Here is a 23,749-nt window from a genome sequence, read left to right as displayed (position 1 = left end):
TATGCCCTTCTCCTTCCTTCCCATTAGTGAGGAACTCAAGGGCTTGCAGTAGAACACATGGTAGAACTCTACTACCTGAACAGCCTCAGTTCTAAGGACTGCTCAGTCTCATGGGATGGCTGATGGCAGGTGGCTGGTGGGAGGGCGTGGCAGTGATTGGGTGGGCAGGCACTCAGCTGTTGCCTAAAGGGAGGAAAGAATTCTGAATCTGATGAGCACCAGGTGGATTCCACCAGAAGGCCTCCTTGGAGAGCCTGAGGCAACCGAAGAACAAGATAGGCCCATTCTCACACAGACTCTCCTCAAGATGGGGCATGAGCTTCTGGGTCCTCATCACTGAAACTTGCTCTCTCCAAAGAGAAAAGTTCTAAAAAAAAAAAAAAAAGCCCCCGAATTTCAGGAATTAAGAAGCTTCGAGGTGGGTCTGGGCAGCTTCCCCAAAGGGGTCCTGACAGCCCAAGCTCTCACTGCAGGGCCACAGATATTCACCCACAAGAACCCACAGGAACTTGCGGGCAGTGAGGTTATGGGGCAAAAAAGCTGGCAGGCTGCAGGGCTTTTCAAAGGGTGCCTGCCTGAGCCACTCCAGTGATCCAGAACCATCTAGTTCACCCTATAGACTGATGTTGGTGAGCAATGAGGCCCATGGACCTCTGCCATGTGATACAAATGCACTGGGGCTAGTGGAAAGTCTAAGATAGAGTGACTTATCCTGGGAGAAGGGGGCAATCCCTACTGTGGCCTGGCCATTTCTTGCTCTGTCTCTGTGAACGGAGGTCCAGCACTGGCCTGAGAGTCACTGCCTGGCAAAGACAGATGACAAGTGAGAAGCAGAGTCCTTGTGGGACTCAGGATCCTGATGACAAGAGAATGGTGATAAGTATGTATAGCTTCTGCCCTGGAGGATCCAGGAAGAGACTTAGGGAGCCACTACTCTGGCCTGTGTGTTCCCACTAGGCAAATGTCTTATTTGCTGCCCACAAAACACTGGCACTGTGGCATGGACATGCTTGCTGTGGCCTCAGCCTCTTTCCTTCCCACACTTGGGGATGGGCATGTCCAGCTTCTTGCTGCAGCCTGGTCTGAGGCCTGGTGTTCTTCTTTGTCCGGTTGGCATAGGGTCCTGGTCTGGCCACCAGCACCCACTTGAGCTCTGAGCTCTTCTGTGCTCTTGGCTAGTTTTCAGATGGCCCCACATCTCAGGTGAAGAAAAGATACTATAGATTTTGGCCCCTGAGGCCAAAATGGCACTCTATTTTGTGGGAATAGGTGCAAGGTCCAGGTAAGCCGCATGTTTTTGGGATGAGCAGGCTTGAGGCTAGGAAGTCATCTTCGGCGGGAATCTCCATATCCTTTGTGGTTGAGCACCTGGTACCTATGCCTACCAGCCACTGAGGTTGTGGACCCAGTGTCTGGTCTCCTTAAAGAAGACACAGAGGCATGTCCTCTGTGGTGAGCAAGGGAGGAACAATGACAGTGGGGACAGTAGACAGCACTTGGTGAGGAGGTGCAATGACAACATGATGACAGCTTTGGAGGTACAGGTTCTGATGGGACAGCAACTTGTATTCCTGGGGACTGAATTTGCCCTAAGCTCCACCAGATGAAGGAGAGGGAGGGGAAACTACAGGGAGAGGGGCTGATATGGGGCCAGGTTCTGGGTGGCAGGTGGTCTAGCATAATCCTCATATAGGTATTGCTTTGTGTTAAAATTAAGTCAGATCTCCATGTGTGAGGCTTTGGGCCAGGGTCATGTAGGGTCCAAGTCTGGTTCTTCCATTAGCTTGTTGCAGCGGGACACAGGGTAAAACTCCACTATCCAAACATCCCCTGTTCTAAGGACTGCCCAGGTTCGTGCCCAAGTTGATGGGCTTGCGATCCCTGCTAATAAGATAGACTCATAGCAGCTGGCCACTTGCTGGCCAGAGTGGCTGCAGGAGGACTCAACTCAGAGTACCTAGGGCTTCCTTGGAGAGGACTGTCTCTGGGAAATTCACTTTGCCATGGTCTGTCCTTCCCATTCTTCTACGAGCTTGCTCAGCCACAGGCCTATTCTGAGCAATAAGGAGAGGTCCCTGAGGGCCCAAGTTGAGAGTGACCAAAGGGGCCATCGGGCCTGCCGAATCCTGGAGCTGGTTGGGAGAAGCCTAACAGTCTGAACACAGCAGCCTGAGTTTCCATAAAGGTGGGCTCAGGGCAGGTAGCAGCTGGGGCCTCTCTGAAGGTGGGCCCTTGGGAGAGAGATACATAAACTAACAGGATCCAAACTTAGCATCAAACCGGACATGGGTTAAACAGTGAGCACAGGAGTTGGTCAGGACTCTGGACACACAGACAGGCCTGGCCTGTTGGAGTGTGGCACAGCCTTGGCCAGTTGGTGCTCAGGGACAAGAGTCAGACACTCAGGATGGGGACAGACATGGGGGAAGGCCACCTGGAAAGGGGAACAATACCTTTTTCAGCCACAGACAGATTGGGATCACTGCAGGGTTTGCAGGATCCGACCACTTGCTGGAACAGGGCCCGCTGGAAATTTGGCAGCTGAGGGGGGAGAAAAATATCAAAGATGGTGAAAACAACCAGGTACACCTCAGGAGGCAGAGCTATGGGCCCAGGAGCCAGATCATATTAAGAGAAGACAGGGAAATCAAAGCAGTGGTACCGATCATGCTCAGCCATAGGAAGACTGTCCCTCGCTATCTGGCTCTGAGTGCTGCCATGTCAACATTGGAGGCACCTCCCTACAATGCCTGGCTGGGCTCCAAGCTGTCTTGTACATGGCCAAGAAAAAGGACATAGGCACCTGAGGGTATCTAACTGTATCCCTCTGTCCTGACAGGGAGACCCATTGGCAGAAAGGACTGAGGCACCCCTCTACCCCTCAGCACTGGCAGGCTTGGCCTCCTGGAGATCCTTGCACAAGCCCAAGTTAGCAATGTGGATAAGGCAAAGGGCAGCACTCAAGCCTAGAAAGTCACGGACAGGACTCACTGTTCTGATGGGCAGCTGCCAAGCAGGCCTGCTCCCTCTACCTGGCAGGGCTGATCAGGCACAAGGAAGTACAGCTGAGGTAACAGTTGCTTGGAGGTGATTTTCATGGACTCTGATAGAAGGGCAGGCAGATTGGGCACAGGAAGGAGTTAATCCCCACATCTCTTTGTTCAAGGCCCCCAGGTAGGACATCCAGAGAGCTGTGCAAATGGTGGAGAGAGTAGCCTCAAGAGGCAATGAGGGGCTTCAGATAGATGGATGGATGAAAGAGGCAGAGTCTGTCTCAGTGAGGATGCCCTTCACACACACAGGGAGGAAGACCATCCTCCAGACCCATGTCCACCACTGCCTTCTCAGGATTAGAAAGAATGAGGTTCCTCTGCTAGACTGTTTATGGATAAGGAGTCCAGGAAGCTGTACAAGCAATGGGTTGGCAAGAAGGACAGCCACACAAGCAACTGTGGCTTTAACCCGCCAGCATTCTTCCTACAGGTCCACTCCATCTGGATTGCTGATCCTCAGAGCCACTGCAGTCCTGTCCAGAGTGGGCACCCAGCAGCCTTCTGAGGGTCTTATGGCAGAATGAAGGAGGCACACAGGGCAATATAGAAAGCCTAGCAGATGCAATGAGGGCAGCCCAGGCCGCCATACTTGCAGCAGAGGGCAGTCTGGGTCCACTACCTGTCCGTTCTCCAGGATGGCTGCTGGATACATGGCACTGCTTGGGCGGTCCCGGTGTGTGGGCAGCAGCAACATCATTTCCCGGGCGTGGCGGTACTTATCTGGCAGAGAGGGAGAGCCTGTAACCAAGTGAGAACAATCACGCACAGATGACAAGCCACAGATGGAAGGCCCAGCGGGCAAGCATCCTTGGGGCCAGGGAACCAGGGTAGGTGTCCCCTTGCAGCTGGGGTGAGGATGAGCTCAGCAAGCACAGGAGGAATGAAGCAGAGCCCGCTGGTGAGATGGTGGTGGGGCCGCACCTGACAACCCAGCTGAGGTGGGCATACTGCAGACTGGGGCAATGCAGGCCCACTGATAGAGCCCCCTCACGATGCTTAGAGGCAGATCATGAGAACCGAGGACAGGAGCTGGGCCCCAAAGGGCCCCCTGCACCCAACGCTCTTAGGATATGGGGTGACCTGGATGCTGGGCTCTTTCAGGGGGCCCAGGCATGGGCACAGGCCAGCTTGCAATGGAGCCATCACACAGAGACAGAGACACTGAGATAACATAGTGGCATGGTTCTTACTTGACGCATTGTGTCTCCCCACACTTACCGTCTCCAGATACCAACTGGCTCTGTTCTCAGCTGACCCCCTACCACCTTTGCCCAAAGTCTTCTCCTTCCCATATTCGAGGCCTCCAGAGCCTGGCCTCTGCTTTCCTTGCTGTCCTACCATAGCTCCAGAGCCAGGCTGGCTGGGAGCCCAGGGCCCTACACACAGGTGGCTCTCCAGAGTTTCTCTCTCTGAGACTTGCCCTTCAGTGAACTTGGGGGTCATATGGGAGCTAGTCTGGGGGTTGTGGGGCTTTAAGCCAGGCTCTTGAGTTGACTTGGTTCCTGCTCTTCTTTTGTGAGGCTTCTGTGGTGATATCCTCTGGCCTCAGGGGCTGTTACAGAGGCCAGACCTCAGCAGATGTGGTGGTCCAGTCCCCATCAATGCAGGCCATAGCTATAGGTCTTCAGGAACCTGTCAGCCTATGGTTCTTGAGGGTACCTTCCACAGAAATAGAGAGAACAGCTTTCTGACTTTCTTTGGGAATGGATCATTTGGAAGGCCCTCCAGACGTGCACCACTCGTTCCAGACACCAGCATGTCCATGAGAAACTAGCCCATGGGCAGCCTCTGGCTGGCTCAAGTGGTTGAAACCCCTCTGTGGCGTACTGTTAGTGAAGCTAGAGAGTCCAAGGGCTCCATCTGAGAAGTGAACCTGCAGCTCTAGAGGCTCTGTGTCCTTGAAACCCAGGGTCCCTGGGGCCTTCCTTTGACTATGCCATGAAGGCACTGTCAGAGCACAACTAAAATAGGTCTCTGCAGTCAGCTTCCCCAGGAAGATGCGACATTCCTCTTGTACTCATTTTAGACCAAGAAGATGAGCCTTAAATATCTTGAAGAAGTCAGTATAATAAAAATCAGTAATGGCTGTTTAGAGAAAAATGGAAAAGAGTTCTTAATTGCAATGATTTCTATAGTGCCTTCCCAGCAAGAAACTGAATGCTCCCTGAGCCCTGCTAGCCACAGCTCTGGACAGGACCCTTTTACTTAGTGTGCACAGAAAGAGACATGCACCTTTACACCAATCCAGTTACATTAAACTCCAAACTAACACCCATTAAACACCAGGCATGTGGTTGGAACATGGCACACTGCCTAACTCAGGCTGGCCATGGTCCCTGACCTCACAGAACTCACAGCCTGGCCCACCAGGCCAATCCCACATCTGCATACTCCATGTGCTGATACATGTCAGGGGTGCTAGGATGGAGGGACAGTAGCCTGCAGGCCCCAGATGCTGTGCTGAGGATTTGAATCCATGTGATGGAGGCCCCTCTTGTGCTATAACAGAGAGGTGCTTTGTGCTACTGCCAAGTTTTCCAATTCTGCCACTTCACTTTTCTCTCACTGCCCTCAGCCCTGGGCAGCCAATCCCATGGTAGCAGAGAATGATGGTTACTTTTCATTAAAACATTTAAATACCACAAGGGCTTTGGTGTCACAGGACTTTTGAACTGCTTGAGTTGTAGTCTGGTAAACCCAAGGGAGGCTATGTCCCAGCATGACTGAGGTATTCAAGGAGGATCAATCAGAATCTCCAGGTTTCCTAGCTCCACTCAGTCTTTTGACCATTAGGGGGAGCTGCCTACTTACAGGAGTATAGACTGTGCCTTGCAGGCCTTCTGGAAGATTTCAACAGGAACCACAGCAGAGAGTGTCAATGGGCTTGGTGAGGAAGGCCACTGGTGTCATGACCACTCTTGGGTGTGGGGGAGGGGACTCCAATGCAAAGGACTCTCCAGAACACCTTCTCCATAAAAGCCTTCCCTTTACCCGTAACAACCAGAAAAAAGAGCAGACTTCTCCCTTCCCTCCATGCCCCCAGTGCATCTCCTACTGCATCTACCACATCTATCTGAAAAAGCAGTCTTCCTCTGCGATTCCAGATCTCTCTCCATCTTCTCTCACAGGGCCTACTGCTGGTATGCTACATACTGGCATATGGTTTTCTCCAGATAGGCCTGCACATGGATTGCATGGATGGTGTAGCCTAGAAGTGAATTCCTGCTCCTTCTTAGCTGCCTCTGCACTCATCACCATTCCCAGCTTTGGGAATGTTTACTTTTGTACTTAATGTCTACTCCAGAAAGGGAAGGGGCTTCTGTCAGCCTTTCTCTATATGCTATCCTGGAGTTTGGCCCCTGTGATAGCTTGTCTCCAGAGATGGCAATCACCAATGCCTTCCCTTCAAAAACACACATGCCACTCTTCACATCATGAGGTGCAGTCTCATTCCCCACCTTGGTCTCTAGGTTGGCCTTAGTGACTTGACTAGTTGACAGAATGTGGCAAAAGGACCATTATGGGTTTCTAAGGCTGGGTAATAAGAAGCCTTGCAACTTCTGCCTGGGTACCTTAGAATGCCTGTTCTGAGAAAAATCAGCTGCATGCTGTGAGAAGCCCGAGGTACAAGTAAAGACCCTCCAAAGCGACTCTGGTGGACAGTCCCAGCTGAGCTGCCAGCTGCCAGCTGCCATCTTGGATATGCAGCCTAGCTGAACCTTTAGATGATTCCAGCCTCAGGTGACATCTGACTGCAAGCTCATGAGAGACTGCAAGCCTGGAAGCAATAGCCAGTGACCACCTGGTGAGCTCAGACCACTCCTTTCTGTTGCCATCCTGCACAGCCACCCTGAGAAGCACTAGATCCTAGTCACTATAGCTGATTGCCATCCCACTGCAAATGCTTCTGTCTAAAAGGGTGGAGAATCAAATTTCACTGAGAACTAGGATCAGATTGTGAAAAAGATGCTGGCTCAGAAAACAATATTGAGCCAATGAATAAGAAATCAGGCAATAACTGGCAAAGTAAATAGCTTTTCACAGAGCCATCTCTCCTGATTACGCCTTTCTTAGCTGACAAGGTCTTTTTGGTTGCTGTTCTTTTTTAGAATAATATTTTCCAGGGTTAAGTTTAGCCTTCAAATTTAATTTTCATACTGTGCATTCATACTCAGTTCCTCAAGATAAGACTCATTGTTGCCTTAACTTTGATTTTTATTCTTGCAAATGTTTCAATGGAAAAGAACTGAGCTTTCTCCTGGGCCACATGTCCTCTTACTGAGGTGGAGATGTGACAGCCAGCCACCTCTGTAGTAGCGTAGCTATAACCGCTACTCAGGGCAGGGTCTGAAGCCAGACAGAGAGACTGCTGAGCTGGGAACCCTTGAGTCCTTAGTGCTAAAAGGGGAACATTCTCTAAGTCACAGGGCCGCTTTCAAAGACAGAGCCACAGATGAGAGGAGGACAAGTGGGGCTCATGAGGCCCTCTCCTCCCTTCTGCAAGCAGCGCCCTGCCCTCCTTACCTCGGGCACTGGAAGGGGCAGAGGTAATCATCTGGGATGGTGCTGAGTGAGTGGAACTCAGGCTGGAGGAAGAAGGGCTTGCCTGGGACGAGGACAGAACAGAGACGTTGGTGATTGAGCCCTGGTACCTGGGGTTGGGATACGCGAGCTGCAAAGGGAGAAAAATCAGCAGGATAGAGGTCTGAATGGCCAGGATTGTAGGACTGGCCCAGAGTTGGCTTCTTCATGCCATGAGGTGCCCAGACCCAGTGTCTGATGAGGTACCCTGAGTCCTGATGGGGGCCAAGATGGTGGCTGGCACTACAGGTCACCCTCACCACCCATGGAGCAGGGCTGTTGGGTCGATTCTAATGGTGGTGCCCATATAGGATGCAGGACTTAGCCATCAGAAATGCCAGGAAGGAAGGCAATTTGGCAGAGGATCTTTCCCATGGGATCTCTAAGAGCAATCATGACTGAAGCTAGATTTCCTTCTTGGAAAGTAATGCCTGGGAACTTTATTGACATGGGATGGAGTGGAGGGAAGGCAGTTTTACTGGCTCTGGGTATTCTGATTTCAGAAACTAGAGAACTAGGCAGGGGTATGAGCCCTCAGACCAAATCAGCCAGCAGAGAGGCGAGTCCTCCAGGTACGGTGCTCTCGCCCACACTCCTTGGACAGCTCTGGTACCTGCATATGGTGGTATAGATCCTCGGGAGCCTCGCCCATGGAGCTGTCACCCAGAACCACCACGTTTCCTGCTTCGCTAGATGCATGTGAGGAGAGAGAGGATGACGAATGGCGACCTGTGCCCATCAAGTTCATGGGGCTGCGAACAAGAGTGGGAGATAGGGAGGAGTCAGGCGGGGAGCTGAGAAACCTTGCTAGGTGGTAGGGGGACAGTGTAAGGGTGTGTGTGAAACACTCACCCCTAGCCTCAGATGACACTAGTTTAGAGGGTTTCAGAGTTAATGCTTATACCCATTTGAGGCCTGGGGCAGTCCTGAATCCCTGCCTGCTGCTCAGGGGCCCCTGTTCTGGCAGGGCCAATGGTAGGCTGGCAAAGTCTCTATTTGGAGTTAAATGGTTTATGGCCACTCCATCTGATTATATAAATAGTTTTTCAGTTAGAAGGGATGAAAGTGATATGCTCAATCAGATCAAGGATTCCAGGTCCCCCTCCTATGCGATGTTACTCTGAGCCAGTAGCCACCCCTTGCTGGGATTTGCTCCTAGGCTCCTAGGCCAGGGGTATCTTCCTGGTATGAGGAAGCTGTCAAAATAGCTGGCTAGGAACCATCTGTTGACTTCCTTCCACATCTGTGGTCACAGGCTCATCAATACCCTCCTCTATCAATAGTAGGCACTCCTTTTCATTCATTGCTTCTTATTTATAGAGGCCCACTCTGTGCTAACTTACTACTTACATTGGAAAACAAACCCAAGTAAGGGGCTCCTCTCCCTGGCTCCTCCTCTGATCTGGCCTTCCTGCCCTGGAGGCTTGGAGTATCTTCAGTTGAGCCCAGACAGACCAGGACTCCTGAGTTCAGAGTAGGGACACCTTGATGTGCTTCCACATCACCATGTCGTTCTATCCCTTAAACTGACTGGTGATCCTCATTCCCCTTGGGATCAAGTCCAAAGGCCTGAATGAACATGGCCCATTTAGAGCTGGAACTGGCCCTCTTCCATGCCCTGGAATCCTGCACTCCAGCCACAAGACTCTGCTGGTAGGGCTGACCAGGCTGGCTTGTTCACATCTTGAGATGCCTGCATACGTTAGTCTCTTTGCCTGGATCTTGTTCTATCACCCTCATAACCCCATCCCATTTCTGCCTCGCAAACTTCTACTTATCCTTCAAGACCTACCCCAAATGCCCCCTCCTCTATGTTCTCATAGTACCATGTACACTTCTCTCTCTCCCAGGATGACTGGATGTGACCATGGGTCTTATGGCAGGAGCTGTGTGTTTGATGTGTGCATGGGTCAGAGGGTATGTGAGTGAATACACACACCTACTATTTCAGGCTTTCTTGCTCTGACCTTTGACATCCAGACTTACCTCTGTGGAGGGGACCCTCCCCAGCTCTAAGGCCGTACCTGTGCCGGTGGGTCATCTTGATGCTCTCAGGGCTCATGGGACTATGGGATGCTAGGACATTTCCCCGTGGGGTGCTGGTGCCTGAACATGCAGGACTTAGCTTGTCCAAACCCGGAAACTCCTGTTGAGAAATGAATGTCCCTTCATCAGAGTAAACAATGAATAAGTAATTAAGGGGTGAGAGGGAAGGGATGGCTAGTGGTAAAAATGTAAAAGAAGAATGTAAAAAGAAAAAGAATCAGATACTTTTGGCAGAACCTGAATTGCTGACTTCTTTTGGGCAATGGCCCCTTCATGACTAAAACACTCTCCTAACTGCACTGGAGTCTAGACCAGAGGCTGAGAGGCCTTGGGTTGACCCTACTAAGAGAACACATCTGGAAAAGGCTGAAGTTGCTCTGAGTTCACAGGAGTGTGTTAAGAGGCATTCTTGGTATAGAATAAGTGGACTAAGAGCTGAGAAGCAGGAGAAGAGGAGTTGATTAACAGCTGTCAGTCAGTTTACATAAGGACTGGGGTTGGGTTTACTGGACTGCTAAATGGCCCAACTCTCAGTGTCCTGGGTTAAGTTGCCTGTGACAGTTTATGGGGACAAACGATGTAGAATCCTGATGTGGGCCCTAAGTCCTACTGGGGATATTTCTGAGCTTGGCCTAAAGAAGCAGCAGGTTTTCCATGCCCTTCTCCCAAAACACGCTGAAATGAAAAAGAAGGGTAAACTGGAGAGGACACCTCCATGTGTGTCCTGGAGACCTTGATGTATGCGGGTGAGTATTTTGTGATCTTTGCTAAAATGACCCAACAGCTTTGCATGGCAGAGAACATCTCCTGTTCTAGTGGTCAGGCTCTAGCCTGCTTGGGTCACTTGTGGTGATGAGAAAGTTCGCACATAGCAGAGACTAACCAAGAATGAGAGGTAATAGAATACCCATTAGATTTAGTGACACTACCCAAGTTCTTCACTAAATGGATATTTTAATTTTAAGGTAGAAACACAAAAGACTTTCACTTTCTCTGCATGTTTCACCCTGAAATACCATGGGAAGATCATTACAGAAAGGAGAAATTTCAGGCCCTATAGGCTTTCCTCTGAAAAATGTGCCCACTTCTCAAACTACAGACAAGCTTCTTTTTCTCTTTTTGGAGTCCATGCTATCTACAACTGGGCAGGAATGGTTGAGACATGCACTGGGGGCCACCAGCATCAAGAACAAGGCAAGTCAACCCCAACAGGTTAGGCCACTGAGTCTGAGTGGTCCAGCCTCTCTAGGGCCAGTGATCATCCCTGAAGAGGAGCCTCTTGTCCGAGATGGCCTTGCCTAACACCAAACAGCTCTATTTTCCTTGTCGCAGATAATAAGGTTCACACCTCTTGAGATCTGGCACCCAGACTATTTAGCAGATAGGTTTCTCTCGAAACACCTGGAGTCAGCTTTATTGTTGAAAATGGGGTGAGGGCACATAAACAGGGGTTTCAAGACCACCTGGGCCCTGTTCTCTGCCAGCCAGCATTCCCTGCGAGACTGCTGAGGGGAAACTAGTCCTGGAATACAGGCTCTGCTTTTGCTTGTGTGAATCCATCTTTGGGCCAACCCTGCTGTTGAAGCCCAAGAGCCAGGTCAGAGTCGGGAGAACTTCTGGAGCAAGAGGGCATGAAGATGGCAAGGGAAAGAGGGAAAAGAGGGAGATGGGGAGAGAGGGCTGGCTCAAGCTATGTCTTACCTCTGTAGGTTCTTGGGATGAAAAATATCTCCAAAGAGATATCTACATGTGGATCACATAATTTAGCTCTTTTCTTCCTCATGTGAAAACCTCTCTTCACCAGCACAGTACCTTGAAAAACATTCTTTGCCCTTGAATCTGACTCCTCCTCAGGGAGGGGAGTGCGTGAGGGGATCCTGGGCATCCTTCCCCTGGATAGAACACTCACCTCTGCCTCTTGCCCCTCTGTGGTGGGGACAGCTTTTCCTTCACATTCCCCCCACCCTTTCCTTTGGCTTGTTGCACAGTCTGCAGGGAATGGCATCTGGTTCTACGGCAGCAGGGGCATGACAGGGATCAGCTTACATGGTAGAGGCTGGCCCGCATCATCTGGAACTGATCAATTAGCTTCTTATGCAGAGGGCGCATCTCTGGGTGCACAAACTTCTCATGAACTGCGAGCCCAACTCCAAGGACATGGACCTATTAGGGTGACAGATAAGGCCACTCTGCAAGTCAGGGAGTGGACCTTGACAACTGCAGCCATCCTGTGGTGCATAGCTTTTCCCTCGTGGCCACTGGCCTCTAAGCCCTGTAAGACATACCTGCTCCTGCATGAGCTCCTTGAGCTGGGTGATCTTCTCTGCATCTCCTGGGTGCTTGGCAATATAATCTTTGTCAAAGAAGGCCTGAGAAAGGAAAGGCTCAATCAGGAAGACTTCCCAGGACTACCCCTTAGAGGGGACCCAGGAAGTGTAAGTCTAAGGTACCATTTGAAAGGAAGGTCCTGACTCCTCACAGGTATACACACCATCTCCAGCCTGGCCTGCTTGGACCTCCTACAATCAGAGGTGTTTTTTTGCATCTAAGAAGGACTGAAGGTGGTCAAATAATCTAAGCCTGGGTACTGGTCCCAGTCCCTCACAGAGCTTTGATGGTCTGGGTAGGGCAGGTAGGGCTGGTGGCCAGGGTGTAGGGCTCAGTCTCTTAGACACCCACAACTTGCTTCTTGTGAAGGGCTGGGCTCCAGGGCTCCTCTTGGAGGCCATTTAACATCCTTCCCTAATCAGATGGATTACTCATCTGTCAGAGTTCAGAGAATAAAAAAGAAGAGACGGTCCCATAGGAGAGCCATGCCACAGAAACAAGGAGTGGTAGTGAGCCTCATGCCCGGGACCATCCTCCAGTCGGCTGAGGCACAGCTAAGGGAGGGCTAGCTGGGAAGGCTGCCCTAGAAGGCTGGGGTCTCAAGGAGAGGAGCCTGAGAACCACCTTCTCAGCAAGGCTGCCTGTTGTGGGTTTGGTCCAGGGCCCAGCTCACCTCTTGGTATCTTGCGACACCTCCATTGACAGCGGCATCGATGACGCCATTCAGGCACATGCTGAGCAGATTGATGTTGCCATGTGCCTGTCTGTGTTGATACTGGCTAATCAGGGCCCGTAGTTCCTGGTTCTTGTTCTCAACCACTTGGATGGCATTCTCCAGAGGGCTCACCTCCACCTGAGGGCACAGGGCACAGGGCACACAATGTTGTCCGAGGCATGATAACAACCCCTTCTTCATAATGATCCTGAGAACAGGGATCTAAGGCCAGTGATGCTGATTCTCACCCTTGTTCCTGTGGACTTAAGACTCCCTGACCCCTTTCAAATGTTCTCTTCTGATTTTTAGGCACTTAGAAGTATAGTAAAGAGTGAAGAACATCAGTTTTGAAGTCAGAGAGCTCTGACTTCCTGAACCTCAGAGAATAGTTTCCACATTTGTAAATTGGGAGACTAAAAATATCTGCTCCCCTGGTGTTGTCAGGATTAAAAGGGAGAAGATGTACAAAGCTTCTGACACAGGATTGGCCTGTGGCAGTCTAGGCCAGGCAGGTGGCCGAAGCTCTCTTTCTGTCTTTGGTCCTTAGAGATAGGTCCCCAGAGCCAGGGCTGAGGGAGCAGCTGTGAAGATCAGCTCCATCCAAAACGTGTCTCACCAGTTCCCTCCTCTCCACCTCGAACCACCGAGAGATGCCAGGCAAGCTGTGGGTGAGGGTCAGTGTGGTACGCTCGATCCACAGGCTCTGTAAGGATGGCACAGACAGGGACAGGCCATTAAGCAATTTCTTCAACACCTGCCTGCTTGAGGGATGAGACAGGGACAAGATCCTGAGAAAGTGGGGCTTGCCCCTGGCCCCACTGCCCCTACTTTCCCACTGTTGTTCACCTTGAATTCATTCTCCTTGTCCTTGGGGCCTTTGTGAAAAGGCCTGTCGTACCGGAACTTCCTCACATTGTTGACACGGTAGAAGCTCTTGACGCGATCTGGGACCCTATCCATTTGCAGGACATCCACGTAATCTGGAATGGGCGTCACCGCATAGATCTGCAAGTCTGGGCAGGAAGTGAAGGGGAAACCCAGACTTGCCCAAGGGATGGATCTGAATACTGACCCCTGTCATCACCCAAAGGAGAAAAGAGCCCCATAGCCCCTGTTCCCTCCTGGCAGCAGCAAGGAGCAGGACCCTTGCGCAGACTCAGGCACAGTTAGACCAGATTTCCCTATCTGCACCCTCTTCCCGTTCTAGCATTGAGCCTTCTGAGCACTCAGCCAAGGTGAGATGTCAACAGCCAAGAAAGAAGGGAAAGGGGTCAGAAGAACGCAGGTGGCCACACCACAGGAGCAAGAAAGTTGCAAAGGCCTAAGCCTGCCCAATGTAGGTAAACTGTATTTACTGCAGAACAATCTTTTAATAAGAATACTATTTGGGGTCTTTGTAGAGAGATAACATGGGAGTCCACCTGTTCTCCCTCCCTGGAACAAGCTTACAGTCATGGTGACTGTCATGAGGTCTCCAAGGAAGCTGTGTGAGGGGGATGAGGGGGAGGCCAGTATTTGTATCCACACTTCCAAGTACCACTAAAAACACAGGCACTCTCCATCTCCTTCCCCATACCCTCCATACCCACTCCCAGGGCTGTACCTCAGTCCTCCTGACAAAGACTAGGGATAATAACAGATGCACACAGGAGTGGAGCAGGGGATAGAAATGGTAGTTATCCCTGTGGCAAGAGTTCTGGTGGGATCCCCAATTACTCTGTACAGTGCCTGCTTCTGGATGCCTAGGCAGGTCCTTCACAGGGCCAGGTAGGGACTTAGGTGATGGTAGCAGCCCAGCCTGAGGGATGAAGGTCCCGCAGAAGCCCTGCTTCAGGCACCCACAGCTAAGGGCATGCCATGCTTCTTCTGTACGAGGCTGCATGAGGGTCTTGCTAAGTGTGGGTTCAGTGATGAGGACATATTCTGTTCAGGACTTATGGGTAATTTAGCCTGTAAGACCAACAACATAGCATAGGGGCAGCTGACTGGGTGGGCCTCACCTCCCAGGACCCCAGCCCGCCTTCCCTCGCCAAGCATAGAAAGATACACTGGGCATCACACTGCAGGATGGCATCGTCAGGGTGGTTGGGGTGCTGCATGGCGACCGCCTGTGGGAACTCGCTGAGCATCCTCTGCTGGAAGGCCTCCAGCCTCTCGTAGTCATGGCCCCGGCACACGTATTCTTTGTTCTGCCACAAACAAGAGAGCATGCTCTATGTCTTGCCCACAGCCCCCACCTCCACATGGGTATCAATAGCTACTTGTGTCATAAGCATGTCCTAGGAGCCCCTGTGACAGGCATGGGGCATAGCACTCAGACTCTGCCCAAAGCGAAATGATGATCCAGAAGGGAGAGGGACAGAAAAAGGGAGACTTGCACTGTGATGTGGCAGCCGGGAGGCAGGGCACAAGTTGCAGGAAGCAAAGGAGGGAGGGCGCCTTACCCAGGAAGTGGTGAGAGGTGAAGGGTGGGATTTTAGAAAAGGCCATGCCTGAGAAGAGTCCTGAAAGGCCCACCTGGGCAGCTCTGAGGGAGGAGCGGGGAAGGGTACTCTATGTGGGCACAGTGACAACCAGGGCAGCAACAGCCTGTATAGGAAAAGGTTGTGTGTGGAGAGGTGGGAGGGTGAGGAAGATGCCTGCAAGGAATGATTTCCAGGGGTGCCACCACATAAATATTAACAGGGGGGTGACCAAGTGCATGCTTTTGAAGGGCCACTTTGGTTAGTGGGAACAAACAGTCCAAACATTATTCAGTGTCTAGTAGGTATTCAGTAATTATTTACTACATGGGCAGTAAATTCCTTTGCAATTATGTCAGCAGAACAAATAGACATCATCCTAACTACACATTTCTTAAAACCCTGTTAATACCATATTTGGTTTGGGTTAGGTCTCAGTTTTTCTTCTAGTGGGCTGCAGTAATAACAGGGCCCCCTCAACCCTGCTATGCTTACCTCACAGCTGGTCACGAGTGAATGGAACACTTCTCCAGCCCTCTGGTGATATATGTCTGCCTGCCCAACTACCTCACTAGATCCACTTTGACAAAGTTGCATCAGGCACTGGTAGCCCCTCCTGGCATGTCTTCAGAGGAAGAGAGAGAAGTTCCACAGGGCCAGCCATATGGTTACTGGTACAGGGATGATTATAGGCCAAGTCCTGGAGGACTTCACACCTTTTGTTTTTTTTTTTTTTAATTTTTTTAACATTTATTTATTTTTGACACAGAGAGAGACAGAGCATGAACGTGGAAGGCGCAGAGAGAGAGGGAGACACAGAATCGGAAGCAGGCTCCAGGCTCTGAGCCATCAGCCCAGAGCCCGACGCGGGGCTTGAACTCACGGACCGCGAGATCGTGACCTGAGCTGAAATCGGACGCTCAACCAACTGAGCCACCCAGGCGCCCCGACTTCACACCTTTTGGAACAGAATTTCTGCCCCCTTTTCACCTCTCCTCTTACTATGGGAGAACTCAGCTAAGGCTGGGCCACATGTCTGGATGAATCAGAATGGAAAAACAATACCAGAAGGGAAGTCACGGTCAGGAGGAGCAGGCTGGCCTCTCCAGTGAACAGACCAATAGTTAAAGGACAAGAGACATTTCTAAGTCCCTTGCTTGATAAGCAGAACTGACAAAGAAGATAATTGTAAAGAATTGGTCTTTTCATATCAACTCAGAAATGTACAACCCTCACCAGTATCTGTTCCTGGGTCAAATAAAGAGAAACAGAAATTCCCCCAAGAAGGGAAGGCTGGATGTTTTCCTGTCCCTGTGCAGATTAGTAGATAATCACATTTGCAAAGCAAGAGAGGCAGATGGTCCAGGGAAACCAAGCTGACAGAGCTAAAGTAATAGATGGCCTATGTGTTCAAGGAAGGTGAGGGAGTAGCCTAGCCTTCTGGGGAAGGCCCAGCAGGAGGAAGGCACATAGCGTTGACCTTGATGCTGGTTGTCAGTTTCAAGTTGAGGATGCCCAGCATCCTCACATGAGACAGATCCGGCTGCTGCTGCTTTGTACTTTGTCCTTGCCATTTACCAGGCAAACAGCTACCTCTACTGGGACTTACTACATTTGCCAGAGATGAACTGAGCAGTGGAGGGAAGGGAAGGCAGCATGTGGCTAGGCCAGGCGGATCTGCATGCAGGAAACACAGCTTCTAGGGAATGCCCCTTGTGTGGAGACAGAGATGGACTGATGGGTGACACTTACTAACACCGATTGTTATTCTTGCTCCCTTACTGGCACTGCTGAAACCACATTTGAACATTCAGACTGTCGCCTGCAAGCATTATTTGGATGGCTCAGATGTAGGTTCTATGCCAGGTCTGACTTGTCAGAAAGCTCTGAGTACCCTGAGACACTGATATACCCTGTGACATAAGCATGAGTGGTGGAAGCCAGGGCAAACCACGATGGAGAACTCCTGTTTGAAGGGGAAAGAAATGAGGATACCAAGGGCCTGATTTTGTAGTATCTAAAATAATGATGTTTTAGAGTACAATCTGGTTTATGATATACAAATTGTGGGACTAAACAAGGAGAATAAAATAGTAATAAAGCGTACTTTGCAAAGACAAAATGAGAAAGAAGTTACAAGGCCAGAATCATTAGTTTGTCTAAGGACTTTATAGAGATGCTTTTGGTTTCTTATTCTTGTGTAATTCCTTCTTTCTCTTCTGCTGACCTCTACTTCCATTGCTTTTGTATAATCTCTGCTGGTGGGGGCAGCAAATATGCCACTTCTGAAATGCCTGAAGTGGAAGGTCCCTAGAGAGTGAACAAGTCAAGTCTGGTCCTCCTGAGGAGACCCTCTCCTCATTCACATTCTGCTGCTAGAAACATTCCTGTGGACTGGAATTGGAGCCTTCCTGCAGGTCACAATTAGGTGCAGTGTACTTGCTAGCCCTGTCAGTGTTACTAGTTCCTGCAGAAGTCTATTTTCTTTTTCACCTAGAATGATTACTGCCTAGGAAATGTGAAAGTTGATCTGCCTTACCACCTAAAATGTGGTTAGCCTGGACTCTTGCTAGCAGACTGGCTTTTTTTAAAATTTTTTTATTTTTTATTAAAAAAAATTTTTTTTAACGTTTATTTATTTTTGAGACAGAGAGAGACAGAGCATGAACAGGGGAGGGGCAGAGAGAGAGGGAGACACAGAATCTGAAACAGGCTGCAGGCTCTGAGCGGTCAGCACAGAGCCCAACGCGGGGCTCGAACTCACGGACGGTGAGATCATGACCTGAGCCGAAGTCGGACACTTAACCGACCAAGCCACCCAGGCGCCCCTGGCTTTTTTATTTTAAAGGAGCCACTAAGCCCAACTGACCTGTGATGTGATACCAAGCTCATCATTGCTCACTGATGAAAGGAATTTTTCCAATAAGACAGGATCCCAAACATATCAAAGGGATCCTATGAACTTTCCCAGCTGCTGGTTGAGACTTGTAAACATGGAACATTAGTAAGATATTGGGACTGGGGACAGTCAGAGCTAGTGTTAGGTCCCAACTGCAGCCCAAGGCCCCTTCATCAGCACAGCTTCTTTTAGGTCCCCTGAGAATGATGAATCCCTATGGGCTGCAGCCTACAAGCCCAGACTGACTTTTCCTGGAGCCTCTGGCTTATGTGGAATAAAGAAGAGAATCACAACTGTTCAGCTGGTGTCAGGATGTCTATAGTCAGTCATTCCTTCTCTGTTGGTATCCCACCTCAGCCTTCCAGGTGGGAGAAATGGCTTTCACCATCCAGGGATAGAGAACTGGCTGCCAATAAAAGTCTTTCCATAGCCAGATCCCATTTGACAGCTCACAAGCTTCTCTGAAATCAACAGGTTCTCAATCCTGGCTACAGAGCATACAGTGCAGCCTGGTGTTAGAGCCATCATCTTAAATGACAAAGCCCAACAGGCCAGCATCCTGTTAAGGTCAGGGTTGTACTGGTGTCCTATTTGGCTAAAAATAGTCACAATGGAGGATTACAGGCATTGGAACTATAAATTGGAAGGCTTCTAGACATACCTATGGGTCATTCTCAGACCCTGGTCATTTCCTGCAGGAATTTGGTTGATTTGGTAAGAAAGTCAACCTTGTATATTCCAGGTAGCTACAAAATAGTACAGCAGAGTAAAACAAAATCTAAAGTTGGGAGCCAGTCCAATCAAGTAAAGCCAAAAGCTTTTTGTTGACTAGTTAGTCCTTCAAAAAGTAGTATTCAGTAGAACAGGGGAAAAGATAAAAAACAGGTTATAAATGAATTACTGTGTAAAATATAAGTTCTTATGACTACCTGAATGGACTCACCCGAAGGAAGAAAGGAAACTTCCTGCCATAGAAGCCGACTCGAAAGAACTCAGGCTCCAGGCGTTGCTGCTCCATGATGTTGTCATAGTAGCTGGCCTCCATTTTCTGTGAACAAGAAAGGCAGCTGCCTTTAGCTTGGCCTGACTGCTACTGGTGTGCAAAGCAAGTTCTCCCAGGTCCAAGTAGACACTGTCTTTTGGAAAGACTGTGTGAGAAGTGAGCCCCTAGCCATGGTCAGCATCTCCCCAGGTTGCCTCATAATGGAAGAGGAAACCCTCCTCTTCCATCATCCTCTGATGGTAGGGTGGGGACAGCAGCCCAGTGCTCATAATGTCCTACCCAGTGGGTGGGCCCAACCTGATACAGATCCAGGCTTCCTGAACTTTCAGGGGGCACAGGTTTAACATGAAATTTTTTTTTGCCCAGGGATTTCTGTTTTTGACTGCTACTCATTACACCAAATGACTTCTAGCTCATGTTAGTTAATTGGTGGCTAACAGCTATTCTCAGCACCATTTTCCATCAGTCTAACTGCATTGCTCTTGCTCATCTATCATCGGACTAAAGATGCTAATAATCACAGTGAGAAATTCTTAGTTGCCAGCATCACTGGTACTGGTTCCAATTTAGGAGATTTTAAACTTTGAAAGTTGAACCAATATCTATGATTTTTACCAACATTAGTAAGTTTCTTAGTATTGGCTGACCTGGCTTCACATTCAGAAAAACTCACTGAATTTTGACTGGGAAGATAGTTGTAACACACTAAATCAAGCCAGCTTGCTGAGGAGCAGTGGCCTCTAAAGACCAGTCAAGAAGCTACTTCTAGAGAACTACATCTATTATAAAGATCCAAATATCCATCTGGATCAGGGAACGTGGCACAGCTGGCCATGCTGCAGAGGGTGCAGGAGGAGGGTAAGCTGACACTGCTGGCTTCTCTTTGCTATTGAAGTTTGTAGCTGTTATGGCTCAGAATCCAGCACCAGCAGCCAGGAAAATCTGGTGGAGACCTTCAAAGTCTTTCACTTAATTTCACTTAATTTTTGAATATTTTGCATCAAAGAAGGGAATAAGAACAAGGTGCTTGAAAGTGACCACAAGCCAAAGCAGGGAAAGATCTTATAAAGTTTTCATATGAAGCATCCCTGAGCAAAATCATTTTAGGTGAAGCTTCTTTGTGAAGGTGAGCTGCCATCTCCTCCGTGAACTCCCCCTTCTTATCCTGCATATGCTGCTTCTCCCTTGCCCCAGCACCAGTGGCCCTTGGGGTCTGGATCATATAATCATTTGTCAGGTGTGTGTTTTAGTTCCCCAGTCAGACTGCAAATATCTCAAGGGTGGGAACCTTGGCCTCTGCTTCTCCTGTACATCCACAGCACTAAAGCAAGGGCTAGACCTGCAGTGAATGCTCACTCAGAAACGGATGCCAGGACAATGCTAGTACCTCCAGTCAGGGTTGGGTTGGGGGAAGAGACAAAGCTCACCCGAATCCAGCTGAGGCTCTGATAATCGTAGAGGCTCTCATATTGACATGCCAGCTCCCTGCACAGTGGGATTCCAAACTCCCAGCTCTGTGTTGGAAATAGGAACAAGGCTTCAGCACCTCAGACATCCTCAGAATGGCCCAGACTCATCAAATACATTAGAGGGCACAACCAAAGGCCCCCTGCAACTCATCTGTCACAAAGAACATCTGCTCAAGATGAGTCTGTGGAGCACAACACACAGTGCTCTGGCTTTCTAGCTCAAGGTTGTCGCTTTGAGGTTTCTCCTCAAATGTCTCTATCTCCAAAAGGCCATTTCCTGACCACCTCATCAAGGACAGGAACTTCCCCAGCCATTGTCTGTTTCAGTACTCCTAAGTTATCTTTAAAGGTATTTACTTTTTTGTTGTATTAATCTCAATAGATGATAAACTACATGAGGGCAGGGACCATGTTTATTTACTTTATCCTCAGAGCCTAGACCAGTGCCAGGCATGAGCAGATAATAAAGATTTATTTAGTAAGTTAATGAAGGAAGCAATGACTTTTGCTTTTATTTAAATTCCAGTTAGTTAACATACAATGTAATATTAGATTCTGGTGTACAATATAGTGATTCCATGCTTCCATATAACACCCAGTGCTCATCACAGCAAGTGCACTCCTTAATCCCCATCATCTATTTCACCCATCTCCCCACCCACCTCCCCTCTGGTACCATCCGTTTGTTCTCTATAGTTAAGAGTTTGTTTCTTGGTTTGTCTCTCTTTTTCCCTTTGCCTGTTTGTTTTGTTTTCTAAATTCCACATATGAGTGAGATCATATGATATTTGTCTTTCTCTGACTTATTTTGCTTAGCATAATACTCTCTAACTATGTCCGTGTTGTCGCAAATGGCAAGATTTCACTTTTTTATGGCTAATATTCCATTATATATATATATATACCACCTCTTCTTTATCCATTCATCTGTCAATGGACACCTGGGCAGAAACAATGACTTAAATTTTTTCTTAAATGTTTATTTATTATTGGGAAAGAGAGAGACAGAGTGTGAGTGAGGGAGGGACAGAGAGGGAGACACAGAATCCGAAGCAGGCTCTAGGCTCTGAGCTGTCTGCACAGAGCCCGATGTGGGGCCCGAACCCACAAACCATGAAATCATGACCCGAGCCAAAGTCAGATGCTTAACCGACTGTGCCACCCAGGAACTCCAGAAACAATGAGTTTTGAATTAAGATCACTGAAGCTCAGAAACAGTTAAAAAAAACCAAGCAGAAAGTGGCTACCCAAGGACTTAGTAGTAGGCCTGACAACTTCCTTTATAGAAATATTCAAATATCAAAGAAGGTTTCAGATGATCCTTGCCTAGTGAGGTCCCAGGCTGTCTCTGTGGTGTGGCCCCTGTTACAGTTATAGGCCCATATAACAGGTGCCTGTGGAGGGCTTAAGGGGCCTTCAATAAGGGCCAGTACTGCCCATTTCCCCTGCTTTTTAATATAGTGCTTTCTTTTGTTAGACTGGGAATCACTGGTTTACTTGATATTTCAGCCAGGCTCTTCTTGCCAACTTCTAAATGCTAATTAAAAAAATTTTATTATACGACATTTTAAGCATATAGAAAAAGAGAAGAATGAACCCCTAGGTACTCATCACCCAGCCTCAACAAAGACTAGTTGTCATTGGCAACTCATTGCCAGTCTTGTATCATTCATACCCCAACCACTTACTGCCCCCCAGAGTTTTTGAAGCAAATCTCAGACATCATATAATTTCACCTAGTCATATTTCAACATGAATGCTTTAATAGTAAGAACTATATTTTTAAAAAATACCATTTGAAATAGCATCAAGGAGAAGGACAACGCTATGTCATCTGGGACTGTGTTTCTCAAAAAGAGCAGATTATTTCTACCCTTTGAAAGAATTAATGTCATATGGATTGAAACCACAGGGCCAATTAAAAATATTGAAACAAACCAAAGGGAATTTTTAAATAGACCCTGGCTCCCTGAGCCAATACAATGCCTCTGCCCTAGTGAGCTAGGAAACCTTTTATACTCCCATATTATACCCCTTTTGAGGGGCACATGTCAGCCCCCCTTCCGGCTCCAAGTGCTACTTGGGCAGGTTTTAGCCAAGGATCCTCAATAGGGTCTGCCTGGTAGGCAGCTCCATGGGGGCCGGCTAAGCAGCTGAGCTGTGCACAGACCTGTGGCCAGCTTGCCAAGAGCGCCCCATGGGGAACTGCTCATTTAGGTGATAAGGGCCCCACGTAGGGCTAATGGCACTCAGCCAGTTAGCAGCCTGTAGCTCCCAGTAAAGCAGGTCTTCTTCCCTACTGGGATTAATGTTCATCTGCCTTGCTGGCATCTCTGCCTGATTTGTGTAATTTGCCCTCCTGCTCCAAGCCCTCCTCCCACCCACCCTCAATTATCTTTAGAGTGAGCCAGGACCAAGAGTTTTAAGACATTCTGTCAGCCTTAAGGGATTGTGCTGGAACTCTGGTGGGTCTGGGGGCTTTGAGAGCTGCCTCTGGTCACAGGTGAGGAATGTGTTGCTGGTACAGTGCATCCCTGGTTAAATTTTTTCTCTTGGCTTCCTGCCTTCTGGCAGGAGGCAAATCCAACTCCAAAACTTCTTATCAATGTCTGAAATCCAATTATTTCTACCAGCTCTGGCAAGATGGGTGCTTTTACACATCCTTGTGGCCCCTTTGACAGGGATGATCCAAAAGTTACACTCACTTAAGGCTCATTCTAATCAAAGTGAAAAGGAAGGCAAAGGCCCAGGACTCAGACTGGTGGTCTTTGTACTTCTGTTTACACACAACATATTAGAAGCAACAGATTCATCATTTCTTCAGAGGAGTGTGGGCAATAGCAACTCTCAGTCAGGAGAGCCCAAGCCCAGCCCCACAGAGAAGGCTGCTCTAGTCTTAATGGTCTGTATGCCAGATAAGCAGGTGTCAGAGCCCTCTGCTAGCTTTCCTTCTTGTCTGCTCCCTCTGCCCTGCGATGGAGGACCAACTCTCATTTTTGAGCCTCTCCTTCCTTCTTTTCAACTTTACTTCTTTCCTTTCTCCTTGTCTGGCCTGGGAGTGCTGACCCTCTGTGGACTGGAACTCAGTCCAGCTTGGAGCAGGCTCCAGGCTCTCATCACTGAAGAGAATGGCCCAGGGTTAGAGTATGACCATGAGTTGAAGTTCTGACTCAATCCTTCTGGGTGCTCAGGA

General features: G+C 49.1%; 1 protein-coding gene across 15 annotated transcripts in view; it reads right to left on the bottom strand.

The window, feature by feature from the left end:
- Window positions 1-23,749, bottom strand: part of DOCK3 (dedicator of cytokinesis 3) — a 585,953-nt gene that overhangs the window by 5,906 nt on the left and 556,298 nt on the right. For 11 of the 15 annotated variants that reach the window (XM_045492946.1, XM_045492954.1, XM_045492949.1 and 8 more), the window contains 13 exons: window positions 20,515-20,601; window positions 19,028-19,132; window positions 14,771-14,912; window positions 13,570-13,736; window positions 13,340-13,426; window positions 12,682-12,861; window positions 11,966-12,049; window positions 11,727-11,843; window positions 9,659-9,780; window positions 8,248-8,386; window positions 7,578-7,725; window positions 3,673-3,791; window positions 2,454-2,541 (listed from right to left, as the gene is read on the bottom strand). In XM_045492946.1, coding sequence (XP_045348902.1) covers window positions 2,454-2,541; window positions 3,673-3,791; window positions 7,578-7,725; window positions 8,248-8,386; window positions 9,659-9,780; window positions 11,727-11,843; window positions 11,966-12,049; window positions 12,682-12,861; window positions 13,340-13,426; window positions 13,570-13,736; window positions 14,771-14,912; window positions 19,028-19,132; window positions 20,515-20,601 — 1,585 coding nt within the window. The remainder of the gene's footprint in view (window positions 1-2,453; window positions 2,542-3,672; window positions 3,792-7,577; window positions 7,726-8,247; window positions 8,387-9,658; window positions 9,781-11,726; window positions 11,844-11,965; window positions 12,050-12,681; window positions 12,862-13,339; window positions 13,427-13,569; window positions 13,737-14,770; window positions 14,913-19,027; window positions 19,133-20,514; window positions 20,602-23,749) is intronic. The other 4 variants (XM_045492948.1, XM_045492952.1, XM_045492953.1 and 1 more) reach the window with 4 other exon arrangements.

This window comes from Leopardus geoffroyi, chromosome A2, assembly GCF_018350155.1.
Source record: "Leopardus geoffroyi isolate Oge1 chromosome A2, O.geoffroyi_Oge1_pat1.0, whole genome shotgun sequence".
NCBI classification, from domain to species: domain Eukaryota; kingdom Metazoa; phylum Chordata; class Mammalia; order Carnivora; family Felidae; genus Leopardus; species Leopardus geoffroyi.
This window is presented reverse-complemented; position numbering and strand designations above follow the sequence as displayed.